We start from the raw sequence: 14,665 nt of genomic DNA on the forward strand, positions 1-14,665 counted from the left end.
CAGCAGCTGAGTGAATCTTTGAACTTCGGAGGTTTCAGATGTCCCTGCTGTTTAGGTATCTAAGCAGGAGACAGGCGTTATGCGTGCAGGATGGCATTCATTTCAGTATCGTTTTTTTCAGTTAATGAAGTTTATCAACAGATGTGGATGAGTTTGTTTCAAACTCGGTGATTCACAGCATGAACTACCAGTTAATTATTTGCCTTGGGGTTTTTTTTTACGCTGCTTTCTCATCTTTACTTTGTTCTTAATCTAGGTCTCTCCTTTGATTATGCGGAGCCTTAGAAACACTTACTTCAAAATAATTCATAACAAGTAATTAAAGAAAACAACCACCAAAACCCACTTATTTGCTTTTACCTCTTCAAATTCTGATCCATCCCAGGGTGGGATGGAAGGGCAGATTGACATCTGGCATTAGCAACACAGATAGATAGCGTAGTGCTGCAGCTATGCGTGGGATGGAAGGATGCGTTAGCAGAGGGGTCAGTAATTGGGCCCAGTATCTTAGAAGATGTTTGTACCTGCACTAGTGTTGCTATACTTGGGAATCAACTTGGCAGGAGACGAGGCACAATCCGTGCACTCTTTTGCCCCATACGAAAGCTAAGGCAGCTTACTGGCTTTGCATAGCCCTGATTTCTCCCCACTCTGAACTCACAAAAATCCATCTGTGATGCTTGATGCTGATTTAGTCTGTATGGCCAAAAGAATGGATGTGTCTGAGCTGCTGTTTGAGAAAGCCGGGTGCATGAACACTGAGTAACACTGGACCTGGTCATTTACAAGCTGGAAATCAGAAACTCTGCCGAGTTTGTTATCAATAAAGTAATTCTAAATCTCTCTCTCCTGCCATGTGTTAAATAACTCTGGGATTACCTGTGATACGTAACGATACCAAGCTGTCATAGCTAGCCGACAGCGTCTACGTAGCCAGTAGTCAGAGGAAGAATATGCAACTCGTTAAGGTTTTCCCCTGACTTTGGGGAACAGTGTTTATTTTAAGGACTCCTTCCAAAGCCAAGCCTCCTCCCATGAGTGTGGCTGTTGTAGGGATCTTCTGAATCCTCGTATCACCTGGGACATGACGAGTGGGTTCTGTGTGCCATCCAACTCTGTACTTGACTTGCCAAAAACTCTCTTCAAACAAATGTTTTGGGAATCCTGTATTCCCCTTTGCAAAATAAATACTTGGCAGCACAGCCAATTTGCCAACTGTGATCTGATAATTAAATTTATTGTCTGCGTTTTCTGCAGTATTTTCCAAGAAACACTGAAGCTTTCAGAAGCTAGTGCAGGTGGTGGTAATTTTGTGTCCATTCTTGTCCTGAGATGAGGAAAAAGATGTTTCCTCTTACATTGCTCTGGTTTGTTTCTAGAGGCAGGCTCGCTATGATGAATGGATCTGCAATATCCCTGATAATTTTACTATTTAAAATGGATACGAGCCTTGTGATAGATGCTACCCTGGGTGTAATTGTATAAAGGTATTGTTATATTCTGTTTGAACCTGTTGAGAGGTATGGTGGAAATCTGAAAAGGAGTAGTAGAAAACCAAGCAGATTGGTTTATTGAAGTGAAGTGGACTTTTGGTTATGGAAAATTGGGATTGGGGAAGAAATAAGGAAGACATTTGCTAGGACAATCATTAAATATGCACAAATATTCCTTTATTTCATTTGGGGTAGAAGTTTCGTGTCTTTGCGTTGTATTTATTCTTTCAAGGATCTGGAGAATGTCTTTTCTAGTCTTTTTTCCTCCTTCTATAAACTCCTATATCCCTACTGAGAATTGCAATCCAGAAGCATTAGTTTTTCAGTTGTACTCTCCTCCAGTTTAATTAATGTAATGATTTGGTGCATCTTAACAGGGCCATTTCGTGATCCTTCCTACAACTTTAACCTTGACATTAAGGTGCTTTGGGAGAAGAGTACAAGTTGAATTGCTTGTGGGACTGGTGGAGCTAAGGCACATGTACCCAGGCAGTGCTGGAGACCTTTGCTGTGTCTCCAGGTTTCTCCTAAGGTACCTGTGTTTTAGAGCAGTGCTGCACTGGTGGGTCAGAGAGTGCTGCTGCAGTCACATCATCTTTTTTGACTTCTGTGTAGATATCCTCTATGATTCCTCGTTCTCTAGAAGCAGCAAGGATTTTAGTGGTTTAAAAATGACATTCATTCTGGGCTTAATTGCTGTTTTCAGCCTAATTACTTTTCATTCTCCCTTGGATTTTTTAACTTCTAAGAGTACAGAGTAGAAAACTTAGTTCCTAAATTGCCAACTTTCTTGCCTGATTCCTGTGCTAAGCTGACCTGCTGTCAACAAATGTTAAATGAATTAATTTGCATAGCAAACAGATGCAAAGTGCTCCTTTTTCCAGGGTACCATCTGTAGTTGCAGCATTTTTTGTCAATTCTCCAAGTACACAGAAATTCGCGTTCACAAATAGCCTCAGGGTTCAGAGACCTGGCCGTGGATGTACAAACACAAACAAGCTGCACCCACTTGCCTTCCACTGAAACATGCATTCCTCAGATGGAACTTGCACATAACAGCTTGTCCAACGTCAGCTCCCGAGACGGGACAAACTGGTGGCTAGAGCTTAACAAGAGACTTGAGAAGTATGGATTAATTGCTGTTTTGCTACTATTCTGACGTAATTACAGGCAAGATGAATGGTATAAATCTTTTTGTAGTCTAATTTTTAGTAGCCCTATCTGCTGGTTTTGGTGAGATTCAGCCTCCTAAGTGCCTGAGTAGATCTGTACTTCAGTGATCTTCACTTTCCTGTCTTTAATGCGGGATTGGCACCTCTTTCCTTACCTTCCCCTGAAGTTGGTAAACACCAGTAGTTCAAGGATTTTGAAGTGGTTGATCTTAGAGACAACAACTGGGAATAAGCACCTCCTGTAGGGATAAATTAAAAGTTTGGTCTCATGGAATCAGAACCGAAGAGTTATGGTAAGTATGAGATACGATGTTTGAAGACTTGATGTAAGGACTCTGTAGATTTGGAGCCGAAAACATTCTCCATCAGGATGAGAAATGATGTGTAAGTATCTGCAGGCTGCTGTTACTTTTATGTACTTCAGAGGGAAGAGGACTGCAGGAGCTTGAAGGCAAATCATTAGTACTCAGGATGTGCCATATAGAGGTTTTATATGTTAACCCTTTTTCTGAGGAGAACAGAGAGGATTGTGGTCCATGCATGTACACCTTGTCCTGCAGATGTAACTCTCAGTGCTCCAGTTACACGTCACACTGGACTCGTTCCTAGAGTCCTGATGTCTTTTTAGACATGTATGAATGCAAACACGCACTGTTTGTAGCAGGAGTGTCTGTCTGAGGCACATGGAGGTAAAGAAGGTTTGTCAAACAGAATCTGTGGTGATTTTTTGGCAGAAAAGTTCTCTCTCTTTGCACCCTGAAAATGACTTTGTGAGGGTCTCAGTGATACTGGTGTGTCCATTGTTTCTTCACATGTCTCCATGCTGAATTTGAGGAAAGAAAGGCTGTCAAAACTAGGTGCTCATTTCTTATTAATTATTAATGTATGGCTTTTCTCTGAAGAAAAGTGCTTGGGAATTAGAGCTTTCAAAGTGAATTACTTTCAAGCTCTATCCACCTTTAAATCCTGAAGGCATGATAATAGTATGTTGTGACAGTCAGGTAATATTTGTCCTACCCACACTCTCGTATACTTGAGGCAGCTTTCATCTCCAACTGACTGAAGTAAGAAGGCACTTAAGTGCAAGTCTTTGCCCTGGAAGTGCTGCCTGGTGAAGAGCAGGGCACAGGAGGTGAAGCTCAGGTGATGCTGCTGCAGCGCTGCCAACTGAGCTGCCCTTGGTGTCAGGGGAACTTTGCTTATCGAAGCATGGCAGGACAGAAAGGATATGTAAATGTGAGGTTTCAGGTGCCAGCTTTTATTTTCTCTTTTTTATCAGCAGCAAATTACTAGTTGAGCTTCGCGAGTCTAACATTAGTTACAGAGCCCTTCTTGCAGCAGCTCCATTTCTCCCTGACTCCAAAAAGGTTTCTTTGACAGTCATTTGGTTGACTTTTCCTCTTAATTGGTGTGTTCCCCTATCATAGTTGAAGTAGTCCTTTTGTAGGGCAGTTGTTTAACCAAGGAGGCCTGGACAGGACTGATGAGGCTGCACAGGAGATGAGGGCAGATGCTGCCTTGTCTCTGATCACCCACCTACCGTGCTTGGAGGCTGGTGCACTCGTATTGTTTCACACTGGGCACAGCCTTGAGGAGATTGCTGCTCTAGAAACTGGAGCTCAGGATACCATCAGTGTTTTGTTGTGCAACAGGTACTTTTGAACTGGACTTTCAGCAAAGGAGTAGTTTCAAAGAGAGAAAAACTGAACAGAATTTTGCCTGTGAATCTTCACTTTGGAGACAGCAAGGAGCATGGAAAAGGGAAAAGCTTATCTGCCCAACCCAGACTGGAAAAAAAACCAACTCAAATTAAAAACCCGCACAATGGAGAGGAGTGAGCGAAGGCAGTTTCTTAATTAGCTTACTGATACTGTGCAGGATCACAGCATATGGCTGTCCTGGGGCTTATATGATGAGCAGAGCGTTTAATTCGTGCTAGTAAGGAGCTGTTAGGGTTCCTCCTGACAGTTCCTGATGTTTAGCTTGTAATATAAATAAATTATGCATAGATTTTAGCAGCAGAGACATAACCTAGTTACATGCAACCTTAATGCTTTACAATCAAATCTGAAGTATAAATTTTAAGTTGTGCACTTGCTTATTGCCTTCTGTCATTACTTAGGCATGAATCTAGGTCCCTTCTCCCTTGGCTGTCAGCAAAGGGAATCTGCAAAAACATCTGTCGCTGTGGTGGGATGAAGGACAGGACTGAAACAAAGCTCACTGCAGTCACTGTAATGGACTTTGTTTCCTTTGGAAGGCATGTGAGCCATGATCCTTTATTAGATCAGTACCACCTCATTTCTCTGTTTCTGAGATCCTTTTCACACCGCAGCAAGTATGTGTGATAAAGCAGGCAGAGCCCCTTAGCCTTTCCTCCAAGCAGAGACTGGAATAATTTGGAAGCTAGATGCTGGGCATCATGGAATTCTTGCATAATGTGTTTTTGCATCATTTTACGTTACAGGAGAGCAAGCTACGGCCCTCCAAGTAGGTCATGCAGGAGGTAACCAGTCAGCATTTTACTGGAAAGGTGTTACGTGATGTTTTGGATATAGAAAGTCACAGTAACAAAGGATGGACTTGACATCCATACCTTGTTCAGCTGCTGGCTGTTGAGCCCCTGCTTATAGCAGGGAGCTCTTTTAGACAGTGTTGACATGAATGTGAGATGTGACAGTGTGCTTTGTAGATCTCTTGCTCTATGCCAGCGTTGCTGGAGCACAGACTAAGCTTGGGAAGGCCTTTCTCGGGCATGGCTTTTGGTATTTGACCAACTAAAGAAAACCAGTGCCTTGATGCAAATAGCTGGATGGGTTTTACGTGCTCCTCCCTTGGGTCTAGCTGGTAAGTGGATGCTTAAGTGCAGCAGAAGTCTCCAGTGGGATCTCCTGCCCAGATCTGATACACCTTTTCTCAGTCGAACAGCTGCTCCCTATATAATGCACCAGCAGCAGAGCTCCCCTGTCTTTCTGTTCATTCCATCTGGACTTTGGCTTCTTCCCATTTTCTTTACCATATTCTTTCCTTTATTTCTGCTTCAGCTGTCTGCTGCCAAAATCCATTGTGTTGTACAGGGTTCTTTGACCAGTGCTGCCTGCATCAAACTATCTTTGTGTCACAGGCAGCTTCTTTCTTTTTCTCTCTTATTTTCAGAACAATGAACTTAATACCAATTAAACTTTGTGGTATTTCATGTGAACTGAAGTATGGAATTCATTCTCTTTCTGCATGAAATGATGGAATGATTTTAAAATGCTGTATATTCGTCCATTGGGACATTCAGCACCTAGAAATACGCTCAGAAATAGTACATTTACTGTAACTATTATTTATCAGTCTCCTCTGGCTGACATCCGAATAAAAATATCTTAATAGTGAAGCAAAATGTGGGTGTGGAAGGGTGTTTTTATAGCAAGGGTTCTGACTGTTGGAGTAGGTGGATGGAACTAATAACTTTAATTTAGACTTGTGAGAACTGTGCAGTTTTTTATCAGCTGAAGCATGTAAAACACAGTGTCTGGACAGTGAAGCCACAGTGTTGGTGTTAGTCGAGATCTGGCAGGACGTATGTACTGCCTGTCAGCTCTGCTGCAGCACTGCCACAACTCAGCCCACTCGTGAAGTGCCACTCGCTCAACCCACCCAGAAACCGTGATCTTCGAGCTCCCTGGCTTGTGATGGTCGCAGGTATCTTTATCTTCAACCCTACCGAGACAGACTGTGTAGGAGCCAGTGTTACTTTGTAGCTGGCAATATGAAAATAGCTATTAGGAGGTTGTTTACAACAATAAAAAGTAGGGTTCATTTGGCAGTCTGAGACCCTGCAGTGTGCACAAAGAGGCTGCTGAAAAGAGCTCGTCGTTGTCTCGGCTTCAGCTCCTGTCCACCCTTCTTCCTGAGAAAGGTGGAAATGTTACTAGGAGGATATCTTTAGAATTTCCAGTCCAGCTTTCTATTTATATCAAAAACAAAGTTCCCAACCTGTTGTCTTTGTCCCCAGCTGGGTCTCTAAACAAACTGCTTTTTACGCCTGCGGAACTGACGTGGGATGGTAGGTGTTGGGTAATACTCTAACCTCTGGCTTTCAGCTGCAGCACTGCGGGATAACAGCTGATGGCCCTTTCCAGCCAGGTGGCAGACACAGCAATAGTTTAATGCTCAGAGAAAAATGCCTCTGACACTTCTTTTTTTCAAGTTTATTATTAAAAACCAAACCCAAAAGCTCTCTGTGTCTCCACCCTTTCGGATTGGTAGGGAGGTGCGTGTGGGCATTGCTACATGATTTGCACTGAAATAGCGTAAATTAAGTGCCATGCCTTTAGTTACTTTAGAATCTTTTCTCTTGAGGACAGTTTTGGTGTGTGGCACAGAGAGTAGTAACGGCTCCCCTTTCCTAGGTGACGAATACCAGTTCTGTTCTGCAGAGGTAAATGTTGCAGACAGACTTGCATATTATTAAGACGACTCTTTGGTGATCATGATAACCTTATCTAAAGCATGAACAGATTTCTCAGCACGTTCCCCGCCATTTTCTGTAGTCTTTAATACCAACAGACTGGATTCCTAGCCTGATGTGTTTCTACGCTGGTAGGTATTTACTTTTATTTAACATTTACTTAGTGATCCTCTGTTTTGTTTTCCCAGGGAAAGCATATATTTGAACATCCTTACAAATCCTCTTTCACTAGTCCTGTCTACAGTCTGGACTCCAAGAATTTGAGGAAGAATCCAGGTCGCTTTTTCCAGCTATAAAGTCTGGGGATTTAAAATCTCTGAAATGAGATTTGTGCTTTACTGTTTTACATAAAATCAGTCATACAGTTGGTTTCCTGCCTGTGTACTTTGAGTAACATGGACAGTATTTCCATGTCATTCTTCTAGAATCACTCTTTTGAGTGTGTTGTATGTGTTTACAGTAAGCACACTGTGAAGCTTTCTGTTACCCTTTGCAGGGTCGTTTGAGAAAGATGATACTGTTTTTAAAATACTTCATTTAATGGGCTCTTGGCAAAGTACTGAAAAGCAGGGAAAGTCAGGGAAGGCAGCAAAGGCCTTTCTAGGGATGAAGAGACAAGGCGATGGAAGCAGGCTGTACAGAACACCAGAGATGAATGGCAAGTATCATTCATTCTGTTTTCTGTAGAAGTAGTTTGGGTAGGTCCTCCTCCCATTCTCACCCATTTGAGCAGTCAAATGTTTTTGACTTTGTTTTCATTTATAATAGGATTTTGCCTATCATCAGTGCCACAAAAGCCCTGCAGAGTTCCCATTTCAAGTTGTTCAAACTTCAAAAGTATCTTTGACTTCATCTATAGAGATTCTTGATATTAAACTGCGCCTGCAAGCAAGTCATTGAGATTGTGTGTTTAATTCCAAAATCTTTGGGCCGTTCCAGTCGCTGCATGGCAGCCTAGCTCCTACGTAACAGTTAGCAAGCACTTCGACTAGGGTTTTGGCTTCCTTTTCTGTTTGTTGTCTCGTACCAAACACTCCATCCACTGAAGAATAAATTTTCTGCTGATAGAAAGCTATGTGGGCTTGATGTGTAGAAAAGTTCAGTGAAAAGCAAAACTGCATCCAAGTCTGGATGCCATATGTTGCATATCTGTGTGTTGCATGAGTTCTGGGAGGTTCTCCCTGGGTGAGGCTTTGCAAATCCTCTGTTAATGTATGCTGGAATCTGTTGCCCATTTTTTGATTTTCATCACTCTTGAGAGAAGGGTGTTTAGAAACCTCGCTTTGAATGTTCCCTTTGGTACATGATTACTTGTGTCTTTCATTCCATAACCTGTGGTAGATCCATAAGATGCATCAAAAACTAGTGCAGCTGTGTAACTGGAAGAGATTTTTCCTGACTCCAGTCAGTGGAGCGCGTTATTGGGTTGCCTGTTCCATTGCAGCTTCTGTCCTTTGTAATGACCAAGCACTGGCACTTTTGTCCATGGAATCACTTTGGTCTCCATGTTACAGTCCCTTCTGAAGACCCAAGATGTGACTGTGACTGGTGACTATTAGGTGGTGTGTTTCAGAGGTAGATGGTGTCGGGTCCTAACACCCCAAGGCAGAAATGTAACCTGGCATTCATCTGGGTTGCAGGAACTTTTGAAGGTTTCTCTGGGTCATGGAAACCAACCCTGGGAGCACCTCTTCTGGGACTGCCACATGAGAACTTATTCAAAGCACACTGGCTTCATTTTCACCATGCTTGCCGTTGTTTAGTGCTTTGGGATGTTCCGCGTACTTGTGTATCTGGAATGCAGATATTCCCATGGGAGCTGGGAGATCTTCGTGCCTCTTGCAGTGTAGGAGCAGACGCTGTGAGGCAGATGCTGATCTCCCTGGGCTTAGTGTTTCTGAGGTCTCTCTTGATCTAGGCTTATGTGAAGTATGTGAGCTGAGCTCTGCAGTAGGTCAGGGTTAGAGTTACAGACGAGGAAATGGGTTTTGGTTTTCCATGTTGGATAAATCCCATGGGCTGCAGGAATCTCATTACCCAAGGAGGGAGGACTAGTGGAATCCCAGGGGTGTTGGTATTTATAGAGCAGATGTTTCTGCATGAGATACTCATAAGGATGCATTTTGTGATGTTAGTTACGACAATAGAACTGCAAAGTTTGATGCCTGGATAACTTACTCATATCATTAATTAGCTATTAATTTGATCCTGCAGAATTTTCATGCTTATTTATGTGATGGATGTGGGAATTTTTTCTTGTGGCACTGATTTTCAGTAATTTTTTCTATAGCTGAAGATACCAGCAAGCCACACTTACTGATGCACTTTTATTGTATCTTTCTCAGTTAGAACCTTATCAGTGTTTACCTTAATATGAATCCTAATACAGATCAAGAACTAAGAAAGCAGGGTACCAAATACTGTGATGCTGTTGATAACCAAAGCAGGACCCACATGTGCTACAAGTGTGGTAGCACAGATGAATCCTAGAAAAATCCCTTGTAAACGGGCCACAGAGAAAGAAAGGTGTGAAGGATTTTTTTGTTTTGCAAAATGTGATTTATTTATTCAAGTCTGCAAGTGTTCCTTATGTATTTTAGCTCTCTATTTTTAAGACTTAATGAGGGAATAAGAGGTGTGATACACAGCTCCGGATAAAACCATTTTTAGTGTATTTCTGTCAGCCTCAAGCCTAATAAGTAACATTCCACTTTAATAGATGTGCTTGGAGGTGGAACTGCTATCATTTATTGTTATAACTCCTGAAAGGTATCACAGAATGCAAATTCTAATTTCAGTTTCATAAAGATTTTACATTAAAATTCACATTTGGGCTTTTCATATGAAAGGATTAGTCCAACTGGAGATGGAAGAACAGCATGTAGAATTCTCTCTTCCATATATCCTGTGGAATCATATTTTAATATCCACTTTACCTGCCTTGTATCAACCATTGCTAGAGGTGAGGCTGTGTGTTAGGATTTGGGGAAAGGATTCATTTATCTGTGCATTACATTTGGGTTCTTAATTGAAAGTTAATGTGCTGTTACAGCAACCAGCTCACAATTAAGTGTCTTCAGACTTCGAGAGGTCTCTGAGAAAATGTGTTTTTTCCTAGTCATGCAATTAGCATACCGGCCTGCCTGGGTGATGGGGAGACATGGCAGGGGGACCGTGATTGATTTGTTAATTACTTGGAGATTGGCAGTCCCTCTAGTTAGTGAAAAAGAAAAATTGGCTGCATGATCCTGATAGCAGAAGGTAATGATTGTGTCCTGAGCTTTTGAGAGCTAACCTGACAGGGTTTGTGGAATGCCAAGACCCTGAAAGCTGAAATGTAGGCTGTGGTGGTGTCGAAATTAGTGCAGTTCAGCTCAGAGAAGACTTTCTGCATAGGTTTTGCCAGCAAGCACTGTTAAGAATAATTTTTTTCAATTTATTCCCCCTCAGCCCCAAAAAAAGAAAAGCAAAACAGATGTGGATCGATTTGCTCGGTAATGACAGGTTGATGCTTATGCAAGGCTGGGGCTTCAGTAGGTGCTGGGCGTGCTTGCTGGAGAAGTGAGGCTGAGTCCATAGCTCTCCTCTGACAATTCCTGCCGTCACTTACATGCAACTTTAACAACGCTGAGTAACCTTTCACTGCCCTGTCTCACCTGCTCTACCTTGGCCATTCTCTTGTGCGATATTTTGAGATGTTTAATGCCATATAAACATACTGATGTTTTTCACTTAATAAATGTGGCTGATCCAGAGTTTGTGCTGAAACCGCTGTACACAGCGTGACAGGTGGGCTTTACATGTCAAAACGTGGGATTTAAACTGGGTGGCAGTCGCTTCCAGTCAGAAAGCTGGGGGTACAGAACACTTTCGGAGAACCTCTGAGCAGTCAGGGAGACAGCAGTTGCACGTGGTGACTCCCATCTGACTTCTTCGGAGCAGATGGGGCCAAAAGAAACTGAAGAGCAGTTCTGAATACAGATTGATTAAGTAAAATACAGCTTATTGTACACCTGGTTTTAATCTTTTCCATTTTTCAGTTTTGTGGCCATGAATACTGCTGAGCAGTCTTGTGATTTTTGTATGTTTTTCTTAAGGTGGTGAAAGTGTTTTTCAAATGAAAAGTTACAGCTTTGAAATTAATCTTCTGGTTTGCGTGTTGTTTACTTTGAAAACGGTCCAGTTTAACATGTATCACTGGACTCACCAGCAACTCGGAGAAGTGGGTTTGTAGGCATCCCGTGACTGTGTTCCCCTTTTCCTTAAGATATGGAGAATTGCAAGTGTGCGTTGCCCGTATTTTATTGAGATTTAATCGGTTTGTCAGACTACTTTGCCTCCAAATTGTTCATCCAGGGTAATGAGTTCTTAGTAATTGTAGTATAAATCGATGCACTTTCAACTTTATGGTGAAGGTTAGAGGGCTAAATTTTCTTTTAACTCTCTCCTGTTAGGAATGTAAGTTCAGATGGAGCAGAAGCTCGCAGAAGACTAAGAGAGTGCGATGGCTTGGTGGATGCCCTCCTTCATGCTCTCCAGTCTGCAGTTGGCAAGAAGGATACAGACAATAAGGTGAACTTGAGTATTAACACTTAATGGGTGTTTCCATTAACTTAGGCTGAAGTGTTGCACTGGGATCTGACTTCTGTTTGCTGGTATCAGAAGAGGCTTATGCTTGCCTCAGAAAATGCAGTAATTATCTTCCTCTCATCTCTGTCATGGTGTCTGTGGGGTATCAGCATGATGCTGCTGTGTTGCCTTTCATGGCTGATGAGGTGAGCAAAGGCAAGTGGTCGTGATAGGTGGGGAGAGTAGTCCTATATTATTGTCGGTGACATTATTGCTATTGTTCTGCATTACTTAATTGTTATTTATAAGTGCACTCTCCAAACCAGAATTGAGACCCATTGTGATGTGCTTTGCACAGTACCGGCAAAGGAGTTCCCATTTTAAAGGGTTTATTCAGCACCATCTCTAAAGGCTGTAGTGCTTAGCCATTAAGATATGTCTGCAGACCTGCAGTACATTCATTGTGGCTTTGTTTTTTGAAGGTGCAGATTTTAATTACTCTGGTTTTGTCATCATCTCATCCTGTGGCACTTAAAAGTGTATTTGTATGCATAGGAACTATCATAAGTTTAACCTCTTTAAAAGAAGAAAGAACATACTATTGCTTAATAACACCAGTAAGAACTGTAAAGCATTGTTATTTTATTATTTTTGAATCTCACCATGTGATGGACTACGCAAGGGAATTACAAAGCCCTGTCACTTAATCAGATAATTTTGGAAGTAGATTTTGTAACTGCCTGGTGGTTTCCATTGCAACCTACAGAGCGTTGCCCTTGTTAGAACCTGATGTGCGATGGATTAGCCGTTACTATAGGGCAACATGTGTTCTCGTTGAAATCAAGGCCTAGGTTCTGACCCAGGGAAAACTTAACAAAATGGGCCTTTTGGGGCCTGTAAAGGCTGGAAGAATGAGAGAGAGGCTTGTATTAAAGTAGGAGCCTTATAGGATCATTCTCCATTGTGTGTTTGATCTTCAGGTGAATTGTATTCTTTATGTAGGATCAGGTGGTATTTTTGATTAGGGAGTTTTCATTTTGGATTGGTACCATTTATGAAGTGCTTCACTTCTGGAAGAATAAAATTGGGTTTAGGACAAGAACAAACATTAATTTAAGGAGTCTTGACTAACTCAAAAGCTATATTCTTTTCCTAGGGCAGGTGTTGTTTTTATTAAATCCCCCCAAACCCTCCATTGTATAATATAATGGTTTGCAAATCAGAGGGTGCAGTACTTGTTCTAACATAGATTTTTCTGTAACAGTCTGTAGAGAACTGCGTGTGCATCATGCGGAACCTTTCTTATCACGTCCACAAAGAGGTGCCTGGAGCTGATAAGTACCAGGAACTAGATGCCGGTCAGACTGCAGGTACAGGAGGCTCTCAGAAGAAGAAGAAAGATGATGCTGGTTGTTTTGGTGGAAAAAAAGCCAAAGGTATGTGTTGCAGAGGGCTCTGAACTGGAAATGGATTTGGAAGTGAATTTTGCTGTGTAGGCCTGCTCTTGCGAGCCCATTCGTCATGCTGGTTTAGAATGGTGCAGTTTGTGGAGGTGCGTGTTTGTAGTGTCGTGGCATGTGTTCATCTCCCTTGATGTGTTGCTACTAAATATTTGGGCAATTTTTTCCACAATTGCTGTAGTTCTGTTGGGCTTTAAAGAGGAGTGGTGCATGCTGACAGATGACACTGCTGTTGGACAAAGGGGGATGTGCTCTGCCTCTCCTCAGTGTTGCTGTGTTCTGTGTCTGTGAAATCCATGCTTAGCCCACTTACTTGGCTGCATAGCATGTGCCATGGCCACTGGAAGCCAGGCCAGCATGCCTTCATCCCTCTGCATGGTAGTCCTGCCTGTGCATCTTCCATGCCTCCAGTCTCTCACATTTGAAAACAAACTAAAAGCCTACCTTCCCACTCACAACCAAGCATACAACCTCCCAGTTCTGTCCCTCTTTCAGTAATTTAAATTGCAAACATGATTTTGTAGCTTTAAATTGTCAGTCACTTTTAGACCTGTTCTCTCCTCTGGGGCATGAGTTCTGCAAATGAGTTTCATTACAAGGGAGGATTAATAATCTATGTAACCCCCTTCCCTCTTTCCTTAAGAGACACTCAAATTGTATCAGTTTTCCTTGTTGTTTTAGAGAAATTACTATTCTAGACTGAATTCAGAGATAATTAACTCTGCTCTCTGTCTAGGCTCCATTCTCCTCATTCACGTGTACTCACATCCTGGCTTACTATTTATAGCCAGCTCTAAGAGGGTGCTGGTCCTGAAGAGCAGATCCGGAGTTTCTTGAACTTGACGGACTGTGTGCTGCATGTTACTCCTCCTTTGAGCTGACCTCTCTTGTTTTCCCTGTGTGTTAGGGAAGTAATCACAGTGTGACTTGCTTTTGCAGACTAGTCTGTCATCCACTAGGTTTAAACTGTATTTAAAGAAGTGATGGGAAGCTTTTAATGATGGGGGAAAACTGAACAAAGAATTTTACCTGCCTGGCCAGCCCGTTCTCACAGACAATGACTTCAGTGTGATACCCTTTGGAAATCTGGAATGCGTGCTGACTCCAGCCTCTTCACTGCCACTTGCAGCCCCTGTTGTTTTGCTGCTTGAGAGCAACAGAGTCAGAGAAAACATTTTTAGGCTTAAAAGCTATGAGTGTGCACTGTGGAAGGGGTGGGAGGGAGTGTGCTGATGGAGAGCTGTCATTGTCCTCTTGGTGACAGTGAAAAGAGCGCTCTCAGGTGGCTGGCCTTTGTGACTGTCTGCCTCCTTCCTCTGGGCCAGCCTAGATATCTCTGTGTGTGTGCATACATACATATACACACCTTCTGTGTCTGTATGCCCTGGGAGTTTCTGTTTATCAGCCAGAGCACCTGGTCATGTCTTTTTGGACAAGTTGGACGGTCACCTGACGCAGAGGATGAGCTCTTGGATTTCAGTGAGTGATGCAGGCGCTGTGACAGGGTTTGGT

The 14,665-nt window shown here is 42.5% G+C and overlaps 1 protein-coding gene across 1 annotated transcript in view; it reads left to right on the forward strand.

Annotated features, from left to right (window-relative positions):
• Positions 1 to 14,665, forward strand: part of LOC104511873 (armadillo repeat protein deleted in velo-cardio-facial syndrome homolog) — a 59,524-nt gene that overhangs the window by 38,624 nt on the left and 6,235 nt on the right. The window contains 2 exon segments of the mRNA XM_010154655.1: positions 11,579 to 11,696; positions 12,958 to 13,129. Of these exon segments, the coding sequence (XP_010152957.1) occupies positions 11,579 to 11,696; positions 12,958 to 13,129 (290 nt within the window).

Source organism: Eurypyga helias, unplaced genomic scaffold, assembly GCF_000690775.1.
Source record: "Eurypyga helias isolate BGI_N326 unplaced genomic scaffold, ASM69077v1 scaffold33406, whole genome shotgun sequence".
In the NCBI taxonomy this organism is placed as follows: domain Eukaryota; kingdom Metazoa; phylum Chordata; class Aves; order Eurypygiformes; family Eurypygidae; genus Eurypyga; species Eurypyga helias.